This window comes from Podarcis tiliguerta, assembly GCF_965153285.1.
Source record: "Podarcis tiliguerta genome assembly, chromosome: 17".
Classification (NCBI taxonomy): domain Eukaryota; kingdom Metazoa; phylum Chordata; class Lepidosauria; order Squamata; family Lacertidae; genus Podarcis; species Podarcis tiliguerta.
Window position 1 is genome coordinate 32,333,989 of NC_139550.1, and position 22,324 is coordinate 32,356,312.

The following is a 22,324-nucleotide window of genomic DNA, read 5'->3' on the forward strand; positions in this document are numbered from 1 at the left end:
GCCTCTGTTATTTTCTCCTTCTGATAGGGAACCTACTTAAGGACTCTATATGGGCCCCTGGATACCCCATAAGGGAAAGGGAGCAGTTTTTTTCTTATAATGAAAGGGATGAGAGGAAGTGGCAGATTAAAACAAGGCTTGCCTGCAGCAAGAAGAAAGTTGGGACAGGCTGTGTATGTTAGGCTTTTTGGTGTTAGTTTCTGTCATACCCATTTCTGCTATTTCTCCTTGTTCAAATTTGTTGGTTATCTTTTTAATATACAGTATATGTTTTTAAAAACAACCTTTATTGTCCCTCCACCCCTGATTTACTGAAACCTCTGCCATTGTTAAAAACCACAATTTTCACCTCAATGTTCCTCCACACCTACTCAAACTTCTGCTGTTGTTCGAGTACAGAGAGAAGGGAGGAACACTCAAAACAGTGGTCTGTGTGCAAGGGAGAGGGTGTTTTTTTTAAAAAAGAGATAGGAAAAAGGGGTTGGAGATGACAACTGGGCCGGTGGGTGTGCGTGTGCACACACGCACAAAGGGGGTTGCACCACAGGAGAGAAGAGAGGAGATGACATGGAATTGGGAGTAATCTGTGTGAAAGGGATTGTTGAGAAAAGCAGGAAGTAATTGTATGGGGTTGAAGAGGAAAGCTGGGACACGAAAGGGCCTGAAGGGCATGGTGGCTTAATAATTGGACTTACTAGACGTACTTTGTGGGAGGAGGAAGATGCAGGAGGTTACCATGGGGGGTGACTTCTGTGTGAAAGGGGGGTCGCACAAAAGAAGGCATGGACATGTGGGGCAGGAGAAAACTAGGGTGCAAAGCAGCACTGCAGAATACAAGAGAGAAGTGGCTTCAGAAAGTAGGTTGGGAAGAAGAAGAAGAAGAAGAAGAAGAAGAAGAAGAAGAAGAAGAAGAAGAAGAAGAAGAAGAAGAATAGTAGTAGTAGTAGTAGTAGTTTGGATTTGATATCCCGCTTTATCACTATCCAAAGGAGTCTCAAAGCAGCTAACATTCTCCTTTCCCTTCCTCCCCCACAACAAACACTCTGTGAGGTGAGTGGGGCTGAGAGACTTCAGAGAAATGTGACTAGCCCAAGGTCACCCAGCAGCTGCGGAGGAGGAGCGGGGAATCGAACCTGGTTCACCAGATTACGAGTCTACCGCTCTTAACCACTACACCACACTGGAAGGTGACATGAGCTTCGCTGTTGCATAGGGTGGGAAGGAGAAACCTGGCAGGGGGTATGTGTTAATGCGAGCAGAGATGGCAGGGGAGTAGAGTGAGCAAAGGTGCGGCCCCTAGTTTTAGAACAGTTTCACAAAATGCCACATCCGTGTGAGACACGCATGAAAGCCAACTGCACTTACACAAACCCTTTGTTCTGAGCAACCTGTGTCCACGAAAGTATTGATAAGGTGTCAATCACCTACGAGGAAGAAGAGAGGGAGAGAGAGAGAAAGAGAGGTGTGTGTGGTCAGCAACATTGGACTTAATCTATGGATACTTGATTACAGTGGTACCTTGGGTTAAGTACTTAATTCGTTCTGGAGGTCCGTACTTAACCTGAAACTGTTCTTAACCTGAAGCACCACTTTAGCTAATGGGGCCTCCTGCTGCTGCCGTGCCGCCGGAGAATGATTTCTGTTCTTATCCTGAAGCAAAGTTCTTAACCTGAAGCACTATTTCTGGGTTAGCGGAATCTGTAACCTGAAGCGTATGTAACCTGAAGTGTATGTAACCCAAGGTACCACTGTATTGACTTTAAAACATTAATATTCCACAATGTTTTGTAGAGCCAAGGCAGCTTTTGTTGAAATGTCAAAAAGCAGAGCCAGTAATAACGACATACAGCAAAACAATAAAACCCGATGAAATAAACAGAAATTCAAGTCCATCCCAGAGACAGTCCCCAGTGTCCAGCCAGGGCATGCAGAGCCAGCCAGAGGAGATGGGGGAAATGGCACAATATGAAGAGAGCTTTACTCAGTAGCCTGGGCTCAGGGAATGCTACTTTGCAGCTGGTTGTCCAGTTCTGGATTTCTTTTTAAAAACACTTCTAAAGCCTTTACAACGTAGAAAATAACCAAAAGGAAGAACACGATCTAATTGTTAATTGTTGTAGTGTACCACATTGTACTGTTAACATTATTTAGCTGACATCTTGCATAAACGCCAATGAAATTAGTCTATGTTTCCAGAATGTTTGCATATAAATTAAGCCTTTCCTGTTACCTTGACTGTAATTACTTAATTGTTCCATTTTAATTTAACAGAAAACATTCCGATAAGGCTACTTAGGAGATGTCATGCTTGCTGTATTTGGGGTGGGGTGGAAGTAAGAGCTGCTTTAATTCCAGGGTTGCCATAGGTCTTCTTTTTCCAAGACGTGCCCTCTTTTTCATGATGAGAATCATCATAGAGATCCATAGTTAAAAGCAGAAGCTGGCAAATGTGTCCTCTTTGATGCTCTTCAAAATATGGCAACCCTAATCAGCACACATAAAAATACACTCAGAGACTATGAAGATGAAGGACAATGCTGGTTTCCTCAGTTCCCAGATGCCCCTTAAATAATAATTTCCAGAACAGTAGCAAACTGTTCCCTGGGGAGAGGGGTTGACTCTTTAACCACTTTGAGAATTGTAGCTCTGTGAGGGGAATAAGCACCCTCTCAGCACCCTTAACAAACTACAGTTTCCAGGAGTCTCTGGGGGAAGCCATGACTTATTAAAGTGGTTTGATACTTTTAAAAGCATTTGGGGCCTCTGTTGTTTCCATGATTGCTACTGAGAACTGATGCAGCACAGTGACTCAGTGTGTGAGAACGGAATCCCCCGCTTCAAATTTTACCTCTGACTCAGCCATGAATTCACTGTGCAAGCGATCAGCCTCAGCTCCCAACACTATTGACAAGTCTTACAGGGCTGTTTAAAGAATTGCTAAGATAATGTGCTTAAAATGTTTAAGAAAATCACTATATAAAGGGGCACAATCCAACCAAAATTAACCACTTTTAAGTCCTGTTAAACTGGACACTGAGGTCCAGCGCCGGGGCCTTCTGGCGGTTCCCTCGCTACAAGAAGCCACGTTACAGGGAACCAGGCAGAGGGCCTTCTTGGTAGTGGCACCCGCCCTGTGGAACGCCCTCCCACCAGATGTCAAAGAGAAAAATAACTACCAAATTTTTAGAAGACATCTAAAGGCAGCCCTGTTTAGGGAAGCTTTTAATGTTTAATAGGTTATTGTATTTTAGTGTTTTGTTGGAAGCCGCTCAGAGCGGCTGGGGGGACCCAGCCAGATGGGCAGGGTATAAATAATAAATTATTATTATTATTATTATTATTATTATTATTATTATTCTGAAATCTCTCACTTACATATGAAGAATGCTCGATTCTGGCTGGATTGTATTGTTATTCCTATATTAGTTCATTATTTTGGTACTTCATGTATCTGCAGTGGGTGCCCCCTCTTTTCAGAATCTATGGCTCTACAGTGCCCCTTGCTCTTAAAAAGTTGTTGCAACTGTGGGGCTGAAATCCAGCTGCGACAAGGATTCTGGAAGAACTGCAAGAATAGGGCCAGACTTGCAGCATCAGCGATCCAAGGAGTTGGCTAAGACAGCGGGCATCAAAAGAGATGATGTAAGCAGGGCACCTGACTCTCAACTGCCTGCCATCAAACCCAGCACTCTGTACATTGCTGGCTTCTGCTACAAAAACTTTTTTCTCAAAAGCAATCAGGAAAAGGTTGAGCAGGAATCTGTTTTAGGTCAAATTAGGCATGATGGGACTGCCAAATTTGTCTAGTAACAGAACTGCCCCAGTCACATTTAAAACAGAAGGTAGGCAGGCTCCAAAAACCAGTGTGGTGCAGTGTTTAAAATGCTAATAATAATAATAATAATAATAATAATAATAATAATTCATATGCCCCCTATCTGGCTGGATTTCCCCAGCAACTCTGGGTGGCTCCCAACAGAAGATGATGATGATGATGATGATGATAAAGCATCAAACATTAAAAACTTCCATAAACATTAGTTAAGACTAGAAACATCAGTTAAGACTGGGCATCCAGGTTCAACCCCATACTTGGCCATGAAGCTCCTTAGATGACTTTGGGCCTACCTCACAGGGCTATTGATAAATATGTGGTTGGGGCGTTCTTTGTATGCCAGCCCAAGCTCATTAAAGGAGGGGACAACTTGGTTTTTCTCCATTCAGAAAAATTCAGCTGGCCAGCAATCTGCCGATGCCAGGCCAGTAGAGAAGTAAGACCCCTTTACACCCTATAGTAATTCCTTATGTGTTTGACAGTTGTTGTTCTGTTATTTTACCAAAAAAGGTTTGTGTGGCTGAGGGATGCTGAACTCTCCCCTGCTGTGCTTCAGACATTTTTCTCCGTACCCATCTCCACTGCTGCGAGGAGAGAGGATTCAACTCCCCTTTTCGATGTGTCCCTTTTAATGTTAAAATTAGACCTTTGCCTGCTTCCTCCATTTTGTACGTGAGCAGACCAAGTTTGGATTGAGTTCCAGGTGGAAGACAGGGCTGGCTCAAGACGTCTTGCTGCCTGAGGTGAAGGACAAAATGGCGTCCTCCCCCAGGGCACCATCTTGTCCACAGAAGCCAGCTGGACTGGTAGTTGCCTCTTACTCCAGTACTGGTGAAAGGACAATGTCTCCCAGTGCACTTGAGGGCCTCAAGCTAGTGTAGCTGGTACAGGGCTGCTCCCCTTACCTCAGCATCTGCCACCTGAGGCAGCTGCTTCCCTCTGTCTCATCGTAGGGCCGGCCCTGGTATAAGATAAGCTACATTAGGACATCTAAATTGGATGCCCATCATACCCCCTACACTTCTCATTCTATGATCCTTCCATTCATTTCACTCAATTTTCCACGCTTTTCTCTGCAGCCAGGCAAACATTTAGCTAAGAATGGAAACCTTGCGCTAGCATTTTAAAATAAACCTTTGGCTTAAAGGAAACCCTTTGCAGCAAGATTGCACGTGTTACAGGCTTCCTCCTCTAGGACATGCCCACTGCAACTCGCCTGCGTGGTTTGGCTGCTGCATTTCATATCCTGTTGTGGGCAAGCGCCTGCTTGCTTTCTGGCCTACTGAGCAGAGAGCGGGAGGTCAGGGAATGTTGTTTACATGCTGTCAGGCAGCTCCCAAAGCTTTGGTGTGAATACAGCAGCTCCCTCCTTCAGAGGCAATGCTGCGCTCAGGGCGATTTTGCACTGAGGCTGACAACTCAATAAGTTTTGCTGCCTCAGAGATTGTGAATGATCACGGAGCTGCTTGGAATGATAAAATGTGGGCAGCAGATACAGTAAATGAGAATATCTGCCTGCCTGGAAGGTCTGGTAGACACACCTGTACGGAAGACTCAAGCAGTGGTTTAAACCACAAGCTCCTTCTTCCTTATGTATGTTCCCTTTTTTAAAAAAGGTGCTTAGAACTCATTCCCACAACACTTGGGGGACGCCACCTCCCTCTTTCCTCTTTTGGCTCCACACTTGAGGCATCAGACATGGCCAGCACCTGCCCCCTGGCTGGCCAAGCTGCCATCTTCTGCCCCATAGAACATCCTTGCCTTGAGGTTAAAGCTTCAGGTGATGTCCAAACTCTAGTTAATAATAATTTATAACAACAACAACAACAACTTATTTATACCCCGCCCCTCTGGCTGGGTTTCCACAGCCACTCTGGGCAGCTTCCAACCGAATATTAAAAACAATACAGCATCAGACATGAAAAACGTCCCTAAACATGGCCGCCTTCAGTTGTCTTTTAAAAGTAACATAGTTGTTTATTGCCTTGACATCTGCTGGGAGGGCGTTCCACAGGGCAGGCGCCACCACCGAGAAGGCCCTCTGCCTGGTTCCCTGTAACCTCACTTCTTGCAGCGAGGGAACCGCCAGAAGGCCCTCGGCGCTGGACCTCAGTGTCCGGGCTGGATGATGGGGATGGAGACGCTCCTTCAGGTATACAGGACCGAGACCCAATGCAGATGTGACTGCAGGTGTTGTTGCAAACAATGAAGCGGTCATGACCTCTGAACTTGGGCTTATTCTTAAAGATAATTTGTTCCCTAATATAAATCACTTATTTGTTATCAAAACCACAAAGTATGGCAAATGATCATTATTGATAAATACGGATAAATAGCACGTTTCCATTATTTTGGCTGTTTCCTGCCAGTTGCACTCACTGAGCACTGTAGCACCAGCTGCTAAGGGATTTTTGACAGAGTCGGAAGTGGGGCTCGGCTTGGGAATGGGGGTGTCTGCATTTCCTCAGGACTCCTGTACATTCAAGTGTTTTAAGAGGAATGGAATATTTTGGTGTTTGCTTGAAGAACCACAAAAAAGAACATGAGTTTTGGGCAGCTTGCATATCCATAGTTTTTCTGTGCAAGCATGTGATCTGTTTGGAGCATGCACATTTTATGTGTCATGTTACAGCTGATTAATATATTTACATGTATCAGTTTGCTAATATGTATTGCACATGGAGACTATTGGCTATTGTGGCTATGACACTTATTTTATAAAGCTACATTTTTCAGTTGCATATTATATGTATGAAACAGATTTGTATCACATTCACAGGCTACCTTGACTCCTTTGAAGACAATAACAAAGTGCCTATAAAAACTGTATTTTTGTGAAGAAGGCGGATGAAGCAATCAAACCTTTGCAAAATCCCTGACGTCAAACAAGTCGAAGACCTCAAACAAGTCACTCTTGCGCAGACCAAACTTCTCACAGCATGCAGCGAGGAAGGTTCGAATGTTCTTGAGGCACAGGAACTGGAAGGAGAGCACAGAGAAAGAACATAAGCTGAGAATGAGACTCAGCAACACGACCACCATGGCTCAACATAGTGCAAAACATGCAGCGCATTCAGTTCTATCACTGCCTCCTAGTTCCCCCTGGATTCTGCCAGGTTATCCCTAATTCTAAGCAAAGCTGCCAAGGGGTGGTGTGACCAACAGCAGATCTACCTGCTCTAAGGGATTCCCCCAGCCCTATTTTTATTCTTATTCTTACTATGATGTAAGCAGTACCAACAGGTTTCCTTCTAGCACTTTGCATGTACATTAATCTGCTACATATTTAAAAAAACATATATTTTGCTTTGTTTTAAACATCTTTATTGAAAGTTCAAAAAGTATATAATTATATGTGCACTAAACATGGTGATATGTAAATAAAAGAGAGAAAAAGAAAAAAAGAAACAGAACCCGTGTACAAGAGAAAATAAAGCAGGGGGGACACAAAACTGTCTTTTTTACAAGGTTGTTATTGTACTTCACCAGATCTCAACCTATTACAGTATTTGTAAGAATGGATTCCAAATTTCACTAAATTTGTCCATGGCAAGTCTGCGCTTATATGCAAGTCGTTCATATGCTGCAAGTTTGTATAAGTCTTCCATCCAATCGTAGAAGGGAGCCGCATATTTCAAATTATAACCCTGAGACACAAAATTTAAAGCCAGTGGCAATTAACACTTGTGAATTCGTAGGTGGAGCCATGGAGCAAAATATAGCAGAAGAGATGGGTTGCACTTATACAGTCTGGCATGTTTTCACCAGTCCAGTGCAAAGAAGCAAAGTGTTTTTTGTTTTAATAATGATCTCGGGCGTACAAGGAAGCTGGCCCCAGGCCTCAGGTCCATTGGCAGACCAATTCTGCATTACAAAGGTGTCTGCAAACGAGACATGAAGGCTGAGAATATCAACCCTGCCATGTGTGAATCCCTTGCAGAAGACCGCAGCGCCTGGAGACACAGCATGCACCCACAGCACTGACCAGAGGAGGAATGACCTTGCAGCAGCACAACCAAATGCCCCAGCTGCAACAAAACATGTCTCTCCTATATCAGTCTCCACACTCACAACAGGTGCTGTAACTCTCCAATGGTTTGACTTCGCTCCGAAAGGCACACTCCTCCGTTGTCTCCCAAGACAGACAGATGCCAACAAGCGCATACATGAACTCATAAAGTTGAAAGGAGCAAGCCCCGTTTGACTTGCACAATTGACTTCCGCATCCCATGTGGATGGGGACATACGACCATGTTTCCCCAACACGTTTACTTCCTGCCAAAAAGTGCTGAGTGGCATGGCTGGCTGGCATGGTTATGTGTTCATCACATTTTTCAACCGCAGTGAGATGGCTCATCATCCCTTAAATATGGCCAGCTAGCAAAAGACCCATAAAGGTCAGAGTGGAAAATTCCAGTCCTTTCCACCAGCCCCACTCAACACACCCCATGCAACCACTTGCTGCCCCAACTGTACCAGCACAGACAGCTTGAGGTAACTCTGCCCCATGTACCTTCTGTGAAAGGGGAAGTGGTATCATGGGTGGCAAGGAGCTGAAGTTCTTCCACACTTCCATCAGAGACACTATTGCATCTATGGTAGAGTAAACAAGGCCCTACCTCCTGTTTCCCCACACAGATTATGAGGTACAGTACATGTCTCTTCACACCTCAAGCAATCCTTGCCCTCCTCTCCCCTCTCAAACCCACATCCTGGGGGAATTTGTGGGCAGGACAAAGCAGCTTTGGACTCCCCACTTTTTTTAAAAATGAAATAAAAACACAAGCAACTTATTATGAGTGATGAGTCTGCTGGATCATAATCTGAACTGGTACCAAGAACCAGATTACATTCCTTGTCTGGGTTTAGTCCTTTCACGGCCTTTTCTTGGAGGGAGCATTTAGTGCCTAGTATTTCAGAATTCTAATCTTGTGGGAGAATAATAATAATAATAATAATAATAATAATTTATACCCCACCCTCCCCAGCCAAGACCGGGCTCAGGGCAGCTAACACCAAGTATAAAACAACTGATTAAAATACAACTTAAAAACAAGATTAAAGTACAACATTAAAATGCAGCCTCATTTCAGTAGAAACTCAAATCAAAAACTTTTTGGGGATGAAAATGTAAAATCTTCACCAAGGCCAACTATCCAGACTGGTCCTACGTGGGCCAGAAAAAAGCCAGGGAAGTCCCCAAATAGGAGTTCCATCACAGAAGGAAAAAGGAAAGAGGGGGAGGGAATCAAGTTGAGATATAGAAGAGATAAGAAGAAAAACTATGTGTCTCCATCTCCATGAACTATGGTGAACCTAGTTATGAAGATCAAATTTTATCTTCAGGCTGCAGATAAATATCATTGTCACGGGCCGTTTTCTCCTCAGAACAAGAGAACAGCACCAAGCCAAAATGGACAGCTCCCACTGGGCAAAGCAGACGTGGCATGAAACAGGTGCCAACGAAACCACGCGCACCAGCTTGGAATGCAGCGCAAGATGGAGGGGAGCTGAATTTTGGCATTGGACAGGGCACCTCTGAAATTTTAGACCCCAGGATCCGCCACTGAAGTATTGCTTTTGTGTTGTAAGGACTGACATTTATTCTGATTCAGCTCGCAGAAAGTGTGGGGATGTTGGCACACATGCTACATCTAGTTCAACCCCATATAATGCAAGAATCACAACTCAGGCACCCCTGCATCCCTGACAGACGGTCACCCAACCTGTTTAAAAACTTCCCATGAAGGAGAGACCGCCATCTCCCGAGGGAGTCTGTTCCACTGCCAAACAGCTCTCACCACCAGAAATTTCTTCCTGCTATTTAGTCTTGAGTGCTCTTCCACACTTGTTCTGTGATTTCTAAGCACAGGTTCAAAAGGCATGTCTTTTCCCCTGCCGCTTCCCCCAAGAAAACCTGCTGTTTACTGCTGAATCAGAACAAATGTCAATCCTTACAAAAGAAGAACTGTGCTTCAGTGGCTGATCTTAGGGTCCCAAATTTCAGCAGTGCCCTGTGTGACACCAAAATTCAGCTCCCTTCTGCCTTGCGCTGCATTCTAAATAATAGTTGTGGCATACCTGGCAGCACCCCTGAGGCTCTGTGCCCAGCAGTAGCGTAGCCAATGGGGGACGGGGAGGGTGGGGTGCCCTGGGTGGTGCTTATTTTGGGGGCAGCGCTCTGGAGCACAAAGTGACGCCCAAGTCCAGATGCCCCGGTATGCTGCTCCCAAAATCAGCACAGCCCAGGGCTCAGCTCCCAGCACGCTGGGCTGCTGCTTCGCCCCTCCGCTGCCTTCCCCTCAGCGCCCTCCAGCAACACTCAGGAGGGTGCCTGCGAATGACCGCTGGTGCCCAGTGTGACTGAACTGGTCATGCTCCCCTAAATCTGCCTCTGAATGCTTAAAGCCACCCTTTGGGGAGCAGTCCTGCTGATCAAGCTGCTGTTAAAGGCACTAGAGCAGGCCAAGATGGAGTTGTCTGGTTATCATTGAGCTATCATAGAATCAGAGATGACCACAAGGGTAATCTAGTCCAACTCCCTGAAACGCATGGAATCTTTTGCGCAATGTGGGGCTCAAACCCATGAACCTGAGATTAAGAGTCTTATGCTCTACCAAGTGAACTATCCAAGCATGGGGTTGGTTGGCAACTCTTGCTGGAACTTACGTTGAAGCAACGAGGCCTGGGGATCTCGACCAATGGAAAACTATGAAACCACTAAACTGTTATCTAGGTACAAAGCAAAGGCCATTTGGAGGACAAAATATGAGGAGCGGAATATTCAGTGGAGAACAAGAAGCACTCATAAAATCAGGCAAGCCCTCATCAAAGACAACTGCAATATGGTCTTGTTTTGATCATCTGTGGCCACCCTGAGGTACTTGAACTGGAACAGGTGCAAAGGAGAAGAACTAAAATAACTACCCAAATAGAGAACTTACAACAAGAAGTGGAACACACAGGGCCTGCTCAGAAGATGAGGCTGCAGTCCCTTACCAGGAAGTAAGGTGCATTGAACTTAGTGTGCATGTGCAAAGCACAACAGACCACAGAAGTGCACATTCTACAAATAAGTTTGAGGCAGAGGATGGCTGAGGTTTATGTTGAAGACAGGGAGGGTTCGAGAGACTGTATTTCAAGGGCTGTGATGTTGTGCCCCGGGATCCTTTGCAAAGCTGCAGGAGGTGCTTGGACGCAGCTCTTGGCTCACACTCCAGCTGTGTGTTTTTCTGATTCAGTCTCTTTAACCACATCCCCTTGGCAACAGCTGTGAATACCTCTGCTTTCAGATTGATTAAAAAAAAAAATAGAACCAGAATCAAACTATCAGCTCAAGTCTAGAGGGTTTCTTCTAACAGTTTACAATAAAAACCGAGCAGTGATGAAAGCCTTGAAGCACACCATAGGTCGGACACTGCTGGTGTCCACATTTTCATGATCTAAGATCTAAACCTGGATCTGAAAAGTCTGACTCGCTCTTGGCCTATCCCCTCAGATTCCTGCCAAATTTTGTATGCAGTTCAATTAAAAAAAAAACAAAAACATTTTTGTGTGTATGTGCTGGAAACTTCCAAGAGGATCCAACAAACTCAAGAGAGTTGTGTTTCTCTTTTTTGTCTCTTGGTAAAGATTGCTTACCAGCACTTCTAAAGGAGTCTCTGTGCCAAAAAGGGAAAGTGAAAGGGATCGGGAAAAGATGCCATTCTGAAATGTCTGTACTATCACAAGACTAGAGGTGTGGTCCAGTACTTAAGGGACTTAAGGAGGGCACAGGCCCACAGATTTGCACAGGCATTCAATACACCTGACCACAGTATCCTTCTGGAGTGGCTCTGAGAGTTGAGAGTGAGAGGCATTGTACTGCAGTGGCTCCACTCCTACTTATAGAGTCACTACTAGAGAGCAGCACTAGGGCAGCCGTTCCCAATTGGTGTTCCCAGTGGGTCTGTGGCACCATAGAGATATCAGCATTTTCCCAGGGGGTCTGTGGCTTGGCTTTTGAAAAACTGGAGACCCACAGTACTTAGCTAATTGGAAACCACTGCACTAGGGGATTTTTGGTTGACTCCATGGCAACTCTGTGTCTTGGGACCTTCGGCAAGCAAAGCACGAGCTCTATCGCCGCATCATGAACTGCTAGTTATGACGTTTCCGAGAAAGGCCTAATCTGAACTCATTTACACAGTGATGGCAATCTTTTCTTCCCCAGTGCTCAAAATTATCTTCCCTCTCAAGGCTTCCTCTCCATCTACACTATCACAATCTGCCTGTTGCTAAGACACACATAGCTTTTGTTTTATTTTTTTGTTTTTTTTAATCTCTGATGGCTCCTTCCCTCCTAGAGCGGTTACACCAAGTACCTTACAAACCCAGTCCTTGATTGGTTTCCTTCTAATTAACACCTGGCCCCATTCAACAACAGTAGCAACAACAACTGGGTGTGCATGTTTGTTTATAGGTTTGTAACCTGCCAAAGCATCTGGGATGCTAAAGGCCTTCTAAGTTGTTCTAATATTCAGGCCCTCCCCTCAAGATACGTGGCTCCCTTGACACCCTCTGAAAGTGGGGTGGGGGGGTGGAACTTCAATTCTCCAGATGTTTCTAGACATCCCATCACCCCTGACCCCACTGGCCATGTTGACTACAGCTGATGGGACTTGGGGGTTCAACAACATCTTCAGGGTCACAGGTTACCTGGTTCCAAAGGCTATTCCAAAAGAAGGATACAGTGATTCAGATATGTTTTAGAGACCACTATCCTCTTCCCCATACTACTTTTCATCAAAACTTTGCCACAGGTACTTCACCATCCTAAACAACAAACAAATAAAAGCCTTCTCTCCCACCCCATGCAATTCAGCACAATTCACACCCCACTCTTAACATTTCCAGGTTTTCTTTTCTTCCTTGCATCCTCAGAGAACAGGCCTCCGAGGCATGGACTTTCCACGTACAGTGGTACCTCGGGTTACATACGCTTCAGGTTACATACGCTTCAGGTTACAGACTCCGCTAACCCAGAAATAGTGCTTCAGGTTAAGAACTTTGCTTCAGGATGAGAACAGAAATCGTGCTCCGGTGACACGGCAGCAGCGGGAGACCCCATTAGCTAAAGTGGTTCTTCAGGTTAAGAACAGTTTCAGGTTAAGTACAGCCCTCTGGAACTAATTAAGTACTTAACCCGAGGTACCACTGTATAACATTTCCTTGGAAAAGATGCTCTATACAGATTTAGTTCTTACAAGAACTGAAAGGGGTTCTGCCATATCGTTCTGTCTAGTAATGACTCTGTGGTTCTCCCAAGGAAATATTGTCACCTGAAATGGGTGTGCCACAACTTGTCCACCCCACAGGATGGCCACTTGCGCTTCAGCCCAAAAAGGGACACAGATTAGCAGGTGGTAATTTATCAGGATAGATGCAAATACAGAAATAACCATAATAATTTAAATCACAATACATCTGTCCACAGTGGGGAAGCCTTATCTTTCAGTCACACTTGGACCAGGCAGCCGTTCTACTAACAGAGCCCTCTGCAAAACAGGCCACCCTGCCATTCCAGGAATCCTTGCAGTGCTACCATATAGACTGGTGACTGGGGGCGGCCACCGAGACCACATAACACCGGTCTTGAAAGATCTACATTGGCTCCCAGTACATTTCCAAGCACAATTCAAAGGGTTGGTGTTGACCTTTAAAGTCCTAAACGGCTTTGGCCCAGTATACCTGAAGGAGCATCTCCACCCCCATTGTTCTGCCTGGATGCTGAGGTCCAGCGCCGAGGGCCTTCTGGCGGTTCCCTCATTGCGAGAAGCAAAGCTACAGGGAACCAGGCAGAGGGCCTTCTTGGTAGTGGTGCCCGCCCTGTGGAATGCGCTCCCATCAGATGTCAAAGAGATAAACAACTACCTGACATTCAGAAGACATCTGGGAAGTTTTTAATGTGTGACATCTTAGTGTATTTTGGGTCTTTGTTGGAAGCCGCCCAGAGTGGCTGGGGAAACCCAGACAGATGGGCGGGGTACAAATAATTTTTTATTATTATTATTATTATTATTATTATTATTATTATTATTATTATTATTAGCATTCAGATCACAGATGGCCATGCACATCCCAACCATGTGTCCTTGGCCAACATTGCAAGGGATTAGGGGCACACACCTGATCAGTACCCCCACAATATAACCACTACTTAGAAAACACTGGGTTGCTTGTTCCTTCAGACTGGCCCTTCCATCATAGAAATGTATTGGGGGGGCTTTCATGGAATTCTCTGATTTGTTATGCAGCTGCTTATGGCATTCTGACTATTTCCTGGGGCAGGGACTGACCACTGAAGTCCCAAACTCATAGGTGAGCATTTGCTGGCCTGACGTCCCTTTTGGTCCATTACAGCCTAGGATCCTCAGGGTCAAATGCACAAGCCAAGCACTTCATGTGAACCAATGGCCAAGGAAAGAGAACTGAGTTTCCAGTGGGTGACTCAGAGTCTGGGAAACGCTCAGACAGAGACTTGAGCAGCTGTAAGCATTTGCAAGCCTAACTTCTCTCTCCCACCTCCCAGCGGTGGCTCAAGACAGGGGAAAGATCGTCTGAGCAATTGTGCTTAAGTGGAAACCCATGTTATCATCTTTTGCAGGGGGAAACCCCCCCAAGCATATATGTGCTGTGTATGCAGAGCTTGGATTTTATGCATGGGAATGCAGGGAAAGCTCTTCTCTTGCCCCTTCACCTGCCACCATTCCCTAGTCCTCTCCAGAGCTGTCAACTTGCAGATTTGAAAATAAGGGACCAGCAGCCTCAAAAATAAGGAATCAGCAGCCAAAATAAGGGATTTTCCGGACACAGGTATGTTCAACTTCTGAGTCCCTCCGAGCCAAAGGCAGAAAGCCCAGCCAGCAGCCAAACAAAGCCTCAAGCGGTGGTTCCCACAGCGCAGCAACCCAGCAAAGGGGATGCAGCAAGGAAAACCACCGTCACCTCTCCGCTGGGAAGCGCTGAGCAAAGGCGAGTCCCCAGGCAACACGGCCGATTTGATCGGCACAGGTCATGCAAGCTCCACCCCCCCAGTTCTTAGACTCCTTATTGGGTGAGCAACGCAGCCAAGCAACACAGTTGGAGCCTCCCTCGTCCCTGGCTGGTAGGGAGGGAGGGAGAGGAGCTGCTTTCTTTGAAACCCAGGAAACGTATGGGACATCATCAGTAAGGGACAGCAGCGGGATGCGGCGCTGGATAAGGGAGTTTCCTGCCAAATAAGGGACGGTTGACAGCTATGGTCCTCTCCCAGCTCCCTGCACCCCGCAGCTGGGCAAAGAAATAAGTCACAGCCTCAAGAGCAAAGGGAGGAAAGGAAAGCAACAAGGTCCTTACTTCTCACCTGACTCCTGATTCCACTGATGCACCTCCCCTCCCCATACCCTCCAACCTTCTTCAGACGAAACTAGGGACATTTCTCGCTCTCCTTCAACTAACCCTCCTCAACCCTCCTTTTTTGCACCCCCACAAAACATAGCCTATCAGAAGAAGGGCGAGTGCCACCCATATGAAACCAATGGGACACAGTACACATGCCCTCCACTGTCCTGAGAAAACCCATTAGTCCTGATTTTATTCTTTTGTAGATTTACAGACATATAGTTAAAGCTATGGTTTTCCCAGTAGTGATGTATGGAAGTGAAAGCTGGACCATAAAGAAGGCAGATCCCTGAAGAATCGATGCTTTTGAATTATGGTGCTGGAGGAGACTCTTGAGAGTCCCATGGACTGCAAGAAGCTCAAACCTATCCATTCTGAAGGAAATCAGCCCTGAGTGTTCACTGGAAGGACAGATCCTGAAGCTGAGGCTCCAATACTTTGGCCACCTCATGAGAAGAGAAGACTCCCTGGAAAAGACCCTGATGCTGGGAAAGATTGAGGGCACAAGGAGAAGGGGACGACAGAGGACGAGATGGTGGGACAGTGTTTTTGAAGCTACCAACATGAGTTTGACCAAACTGCGGGAGGCAGTGGAAGACAGGAGTGCCTGGTGTGCTCTGGTCCATGGGGTCACAAAGAGTCAGACACGACTAAACAACAACAAAGATTTACAGAAAGGAAAACACACACCAATAAATAAATTTTAAGTAAAGAGAAAGATTAGATGCAGACGCACACAGTGGTGGAGCTTCATGCTCCGGCACCGGGAGGAGGAGAGCAGGCTGGGGCGTGTCAGGTGCGTGTCCTGGGGGCGTGGCCCCAGCGTGGGGGGGGCAGCCACGATGGCACCCCACTGGGATCGTGGTGCCGGGTGCTCCCCCTACCCCCTCTTCCTCCGCCAATGGATGCACAAAGCATATTTTAAAATCAAAACTCCTTGCACTCCACTCTGTTGCCCTTTCTTCCCATCCAGAGCAGCCCTGTCCTCTACCTGCCTCTCAGAGACAGTGTATCACACAGGGCTGGTCCTTGGCTAGAGTTGTCATACGTCCGTATTTTCCTGGACACCTCCAGAACACTGCAGTCGGCAGCAGTGTCCGGGCGGTAATCGGGCAAATGTCCAGGAAAATCCAGACGTATGGCAGCCCATTTGGGCAAAACTCAAAAACGTCAACAACTGCAGCCATGGAGAGGCAGCGAGACGCTCCCTCGCAGCTGCAGCCACCATTGTTGCTCGGGACAAGCGCTGGCTCATCCTCTTCTCTGAAGTTGGCAGCAGTGGCACTGGCGGGGGAAATACAGTGGTACCTCGGGTTAAGAACTTAATTCGTTCTGGAGATCCATTCTTAACTTGATACTGTTCTTAACCTGAGGTACCACTTTAGCTAATGGGGTCTCCTGCTGCCGCCATGAGATTTCTGTTCTCATCCTGAAGCAAAGTTCTTAACCTGAGGTACTATTTCTGGGTTAGCGGAGTCTGTAACCTGAAGCATCTGTAACCTGAAGCGTCTGTAACCTGAAGTGTCTGTAACCCGAGGCACCACCGTGGAGAGGTTCAGGGATCAAATGAGAAGCCGGGATCGCTTTCGTAATTCCAGGACTGTCCTGGAAAATTGGGACACTTGGAGGGTATGCCCTCCCGGCCACAAAGGTAGCAGCAAAGCAGAGCAGGCCAGCAGCTCTCCAAGAAGAAGAAGAGGAGGAGGAGGAGGAGGAGCAGTGGCGTAGCGTGGGTTGTCAGCTCCCGGGGCAAGGCAAGTAATTTGCGCCCCCCCCCGCTGCACTGTCCCTCCCCCAGATAGTCCCTCACTCTCTCTCCGCACCGCACGCCTGGCACCCTCCCCTCCACAGTGGGCGGCGACCCGGCGGCTCGGATCGGATTCGCACAGCCAGCACTGCAGTGAGAGAGAGTGAGTGAGCCAGGTAGGGGCAGAGAGCTGCGAGTGCGAGCGCGCACCCCCCAGATGTTGCGCCCGGTGCGGCCGGCCCCCCCTGCACCCCCCACGCTACGCCACTGAGGAGGAGGAGGAGGAGGAGATGGAAAAGAATTTGGATTTGATATCCTGCTTTATCACTACCTTAAGGAGTCTCAAAGCGGCTAACATTCTCCTTTCCCTTCCTCCCCCACAACAAACACTCTGTGAGGTGAGTGAGGCTGAGAGACTTCAGAGAAGTGTGACAAGCCCAAGGTCACCCAGCAGCTGCATGTGGAGGAGCGGAGACACGAACCCGGTTCACCAGAATACGAGTCCACTGCTCTTAACCACTGCACCACACAGAAGCAGGTTATCCCACCGCAGCATATCTATCTCCCCCGAGTCCGGGGGATCAGTGGTTACGGACGTGCTAAAGCTTCACTCATTTCCACTGATACATCATGAATAGGAAGTATGTGGGAGTGGCCACATCAGCAAGAAGCAAATTCAAGTCAGTACGGTATACTGCAAGAGCACCCTAGGGCTGTAGCGCATCAGAGGTGTCTTTTTAAAATGGAAAATTTTAGTATGAAAAGTAACTTTTTCTTGGGGGGTGGGGAGAAGCAATGGATACCACACAGTTTGCAGCAAATGCCATGTCACTGTTCAGCAATTATTGAAGGTGCAAGCAGCCCTTAATGCAGGAGCGTGTAAGTCCATCCCAGTACAGATCGCCTTGAATGCAGACTAAAAGTGTTGTCTGGAGGAGCTCTTGAGAAGGGGGACTTCAAGGACAGGGAAACTAGCCCAGATAAAGCAGCATTGGCAGGGGACCATGGAAAAAGCAACGTTGCTTAAATCTTCCTCAACCTACCATTTGGTTTGTGTAACTGGGAAATAATTTGCATCCTATGCAGATTAGGCTGTTGGGATTTGGGGAACTAGAATGTTGGGATTTGGAGAATTTGAATACCCTACTTTTGGAGCTCTTACTAGTTCAGTTATTAAAAAAACAACTTCCTGAATAGTTTGCCAGCTACCTGGCTGCCTTCTGACTCGCCCTCGACTCCAAATCGCTTATGAATAAAAAAACCCCAAAGCCCTGTACAATTTTGCTTCCTGGTTCCTTCATTGTGAGCACTGTCCATTTATTCCTTGCTAGACTCAATTTACTATCTTTTGGACTATTACTAATTCAGATCATGACCTGCCACCTTATCCCATGACAGCTGCAATTCCTTCCAAGTCTTAGAAAGAGTATTTGTCAAGACGTTATTTCTCAAACACTCTCCACAAATTCTAAAAAAAGGTTGTGAAGCTGGGGTACTTCGTTTTGCAGAAGCTGTACTGAATCTCCCTCGGATGGAATTATAGGTACAAGCAACAGAATATTGCAATGTTTCCCTACTTTTTATCGTGGAGCAGATCATTCTTGTTCAGGGATCCTATCAGCCTGGAAGAAGAGCTGTCAAGGCTCTGAGAGGGAATAGCTTCAGAAGTAAAGGGACAAATGCCACACACATGCATTTGTAGAATCAATTAATAGACTCATGTAGAGCCTAACTACATGATATTTTACATTTTATGCTTGCAGCAACCACAGGTTTTAATATTATTAAAAAACCAAGCGTGGGATCCAGATCTCAGGACCACAGTATACAATCAATCTATATTATGTTCACAGATTGCTCACACAACACTGATCCTGATCTAGTTGAGGAGGGAATTACATTTGATGGTTGTTTTTTTAAAAGAAAACGGATCCTGATACAGTGGTACCTCAGATTAAGTACTTAATTCGTTCTGGAGGTCCGTACTTAACCTGAAACTGTTCTTAACCTGAAGCACCACTTGAGCCAATGGGGCCTCCCGCTGCTGCCGCGCCGCCGGAGCGCGATTTCTGTTCTCATCCTGAAGCAAAGTTCTTAACCTGAGGTACTATTTCTGGGTTAGTGGAGTCTGTAACCTGAAGCGTATGTAACTTGAAGCGTATGTAACCAGAGGTATCACTGTATTATTGCAACAAATGCACTTATAGTAAAGTGTAGGTTCACAGTCTGTCTGACTTCTGGTTTCTTCAGACCCTTTTCTGGCTGCCTCCCTCTCTCTCCCTCTTGGTTCAACTGTCATCAGCATTTTGTAAGCTCACAGCTTCTTGTTGGACAGTTTTTCATTGTTTTAACGTCTATTGTAAGTCACCTTTGTGCTCTTCTGGGGTATTTTTAAAAAAACGTTTTCCTGTACTTCTGCAAGCCCTGGGTTTCCCCAAGTCTGCTGACACTTCCCTCTTGTTTCTCAGTGGCCTCGGCTTAGCAACAATCCTTGCACCACTCAGCGCATGAATTTGCTATTAGAAGGAGTGACGATCATAATTCCAGGCTTCGTAACATTTCCCACAAATTTAGACTTGGTGGCTCTTCAGCAAAAAAGGTTCCTGGAGCAGCTACAGATAGAAATGGGAGCCGAAATCACCAATGTTCCCTTATTTGTCCCATGTCCAGAATGGGAATCGTTCCAGTGCGTACGATTGGTATTCCCTGTTGTTGTGATTTTCAGCCTGCAAACAATGTGTAACAATATGAAATTGATGACAACCCGCCCCCAACTTGCACTGGGTTTCCTTTGCACTGAAATGAATGGCGTGGAGTAATATATTGATAATTTAAGGACATAATTTATTGCGTGAAAATTCACCACTGCAGACCATTGAGACAAATATTGTAGTTTTTGTCGAAAGCTGAACTGCAGCAGAATAGAAACAGAGATGCTTGCAAAAAATACAAGGCAGAACAGAATGGATGTCATCTTACATCCCTCTGGAGAGGTCTGTAATTATTATATCTTGCCCCTCATAAGACTGGGCTGCCTGGGAAGGAATTTCTGCTTCCACCAACAGCATGACTAGATGCCTAGGGTGGCTACTGCAGAACTGCAAGCTTTTATCAGATCAGTCCAGAGATGAGTTTTGTGGGTACAACAAACTCTGGCAAATATATGTATTCTGATCTAAAAGCATTGCAAGGGAAACAACAAGCAAGGAAAATACTTCATTTATTTATTTTTCTGTTGGGCTAAGCTTGGATTCAAATGCCCTGACAGTAACAGAAAGCAGTCAGGTAATGTTTACTTTCATCATGAGTATAAGTACTTCAGGGTACATCGAACTGTGGTTTGTCCTTCTATAATTTGTTTAAAGCATTTTCACTCTTCAGTCAAAAAGGTTCCCAGAGCAGCTACAGATCAATAACAAGGCAATAACAATGCCCTTTGGTGCTCAATTTAAAAGACATGACAGAAAAGGTAGAAGAGGGGAAGGGGGAAAAAAAAAGCAAATTCAGGCAACAGTTCTTACAGTTTTTATAAAGTCCAATTAAGACAGCAGAAATTCAGGTTGCCAGATGCAATGATTACTGTTAGGTGGCAGATGATGCAAAATAAGAGCCAAAGGCAGCATAGCCCATGGAATATCCCTGCAGCCTAGAGGAATAACCACTGCTAGATAATATAATAATAATAATAAGTTTTATTTATATCCCGCCCCACCCAGCTGAAGCCCGGCTCAGAGTGGCTAACAACAGTAAAATGATAAAACATTCTAAAATCATTTCACTATAAAATTGATGATGCAAAGTCAACGGCAAGTGGACTCAAGCTGTTTTTCAGCTGTTTTGGTGCAAGTCCCTACCTCATCGGCAAGCCATTCAAGCAGGGCACTGGCACCCCAACAAGTATTAACCTCATTCTAGTCCTAAGAATCAGATCCATTCTGCAACAGATTATAAGAGGGTAGCATGGAGAAGAATGTCGAAGAGCTGCTTCAGCAACCCTAGGTGCCAACTTATGTTTTGAAAAAAAACGGGTATCTGGGGAAAAGCCTGATAGAATCTGTTGGAAGCACCGCCTTATTTTTAATATAGTGGGCTGAGCAAGTGCCTGGATCCCAGAGCGGGAAACAAGATGTGAAGGCAGCACACACATGCCACTCTTCTGCAGGTGACTCTTCTGATGTGCCACATTGCTTGGGCGGCATCCATCTTGCCTCAACAGAAGCTGTGGCTCAAAAGAAAATGCACAGCCATGATTGCTGCAGCATCGCATGGCAGTGTGTTAAATGGTGTGGTGGGCTGAGCCCAGAAGCTTGGCTCCCTTAGTACAGTGGTACCTCGGGTTAAGTGCTTAATTCGTTCCGGAGGTCCGTTCTTAACCTGAAACTGTTCTTTACCTGAAGCACCATTTTAGCTAATGGAGCCTCCCGCTGCCGCTGTGCCACCGGAGCACAATTTCTGTTGTCATCCTGAAGCAACCCTAGGTACTATTTCTGGGTTAGAGGAGTCTGTAACCTGAAGCGTATGTAACCTGAAAGGTATGTAACCCGAGGTACCACTGTACCTTGGTTGTGCATTACAGTGGTACCTCGGGTTAAGTACTTAATTTGTTCCGGAGGTCCGTTCTTAACCTCAACCTGTTCTTAACCTGAAGCACCACTTTAGCTAATGGGGCCTTCTGCTGCTGCCGTGCCGCCGGAGCTCAATTTCTGTTCTTATCCTGAAGCAAAGTTCTTAACCTGAAGCACTATTTCTGGGTTAGCAGAGTGTGTAACCTGAAGCGTATGTAACCTGAAGTGTATGTAACCTGAGGTACCACTGTACAGAAATCAAGCAGTTGTCCAAGTGATAACAATGCTGATGATGGTGCCAGCACAAAAAATACCTTACAGCTGGCTCAAACAGCAAACAAACAAAACAGCCAGGACTTCCCGCCAAACACCTCAGTTGCGTGGGCAACGCTAATCTGCCATGTTGTCTCATTGCCAGGCTCATCACCTTGCTTCCACCTAAGATGGATTGAGTCAATAATACTGGAGCCAATCCAGAGAGTTGGGAGCTACATGTGTCCTAATAAAACCCTAACATTCAGGGCTTTTTTCAGCTGGAACTCACAGGAACTCAGTTCTGGCACCTCTCAGGTGGGTGCCATTGCTATTATCAGAGAACAAGGCAGCTGAGCTCTGGCACCCCTTTTACTAGAAAAATAGCACTGCTAATATTCCTTTCCCCAAGGCCAGCCCAAGACATTTTGATGCCTGTAGAAGGACAAGATGGCGCTCTCTCGCTCCTTGCACAGAAGCTGTCTGGGCTGACAACTGAATATA

At 46.0% G+C, this 22,324-nt stretch overlaps 1 protein-coding gene across 10 annotated transcripts in view; it reads right to left on the reverse strand.

Annotated features, from left to right (window-relative positions):
- Window positions 1–22,324, reverse strand: part of VAV1 (vav guanine nucleotide exchange factor 1) — a 71,612-nt gene that overhangs the window by 44,197 nt on the left and 5,091 nt on the right. For all 10 annotated transcript variants that reach the window (XR_014506286.1, XR_014506287.1, XM_083419741.1 and 7 more), the window contains exons 2-3: window positions 6,698–6,814; window positions 1,366–1,424 (exon numbers count right to left, since the gene is read on the reverse strand). Coding sequence is in view for 8 of the 10 variants with exons in the window: in XM_083419741.1 (XP_083275867.1) it covers window positions 1,366–1,424; window positions 6,698–6,814 (176 nt within the window). In the remaining 2 variants the exon portion in view is untranslated. The remainder of the gene's footprint in view (window positions 1–1,365; window positions 1,425–6,697; window positions 6,815–22,324) is intronic.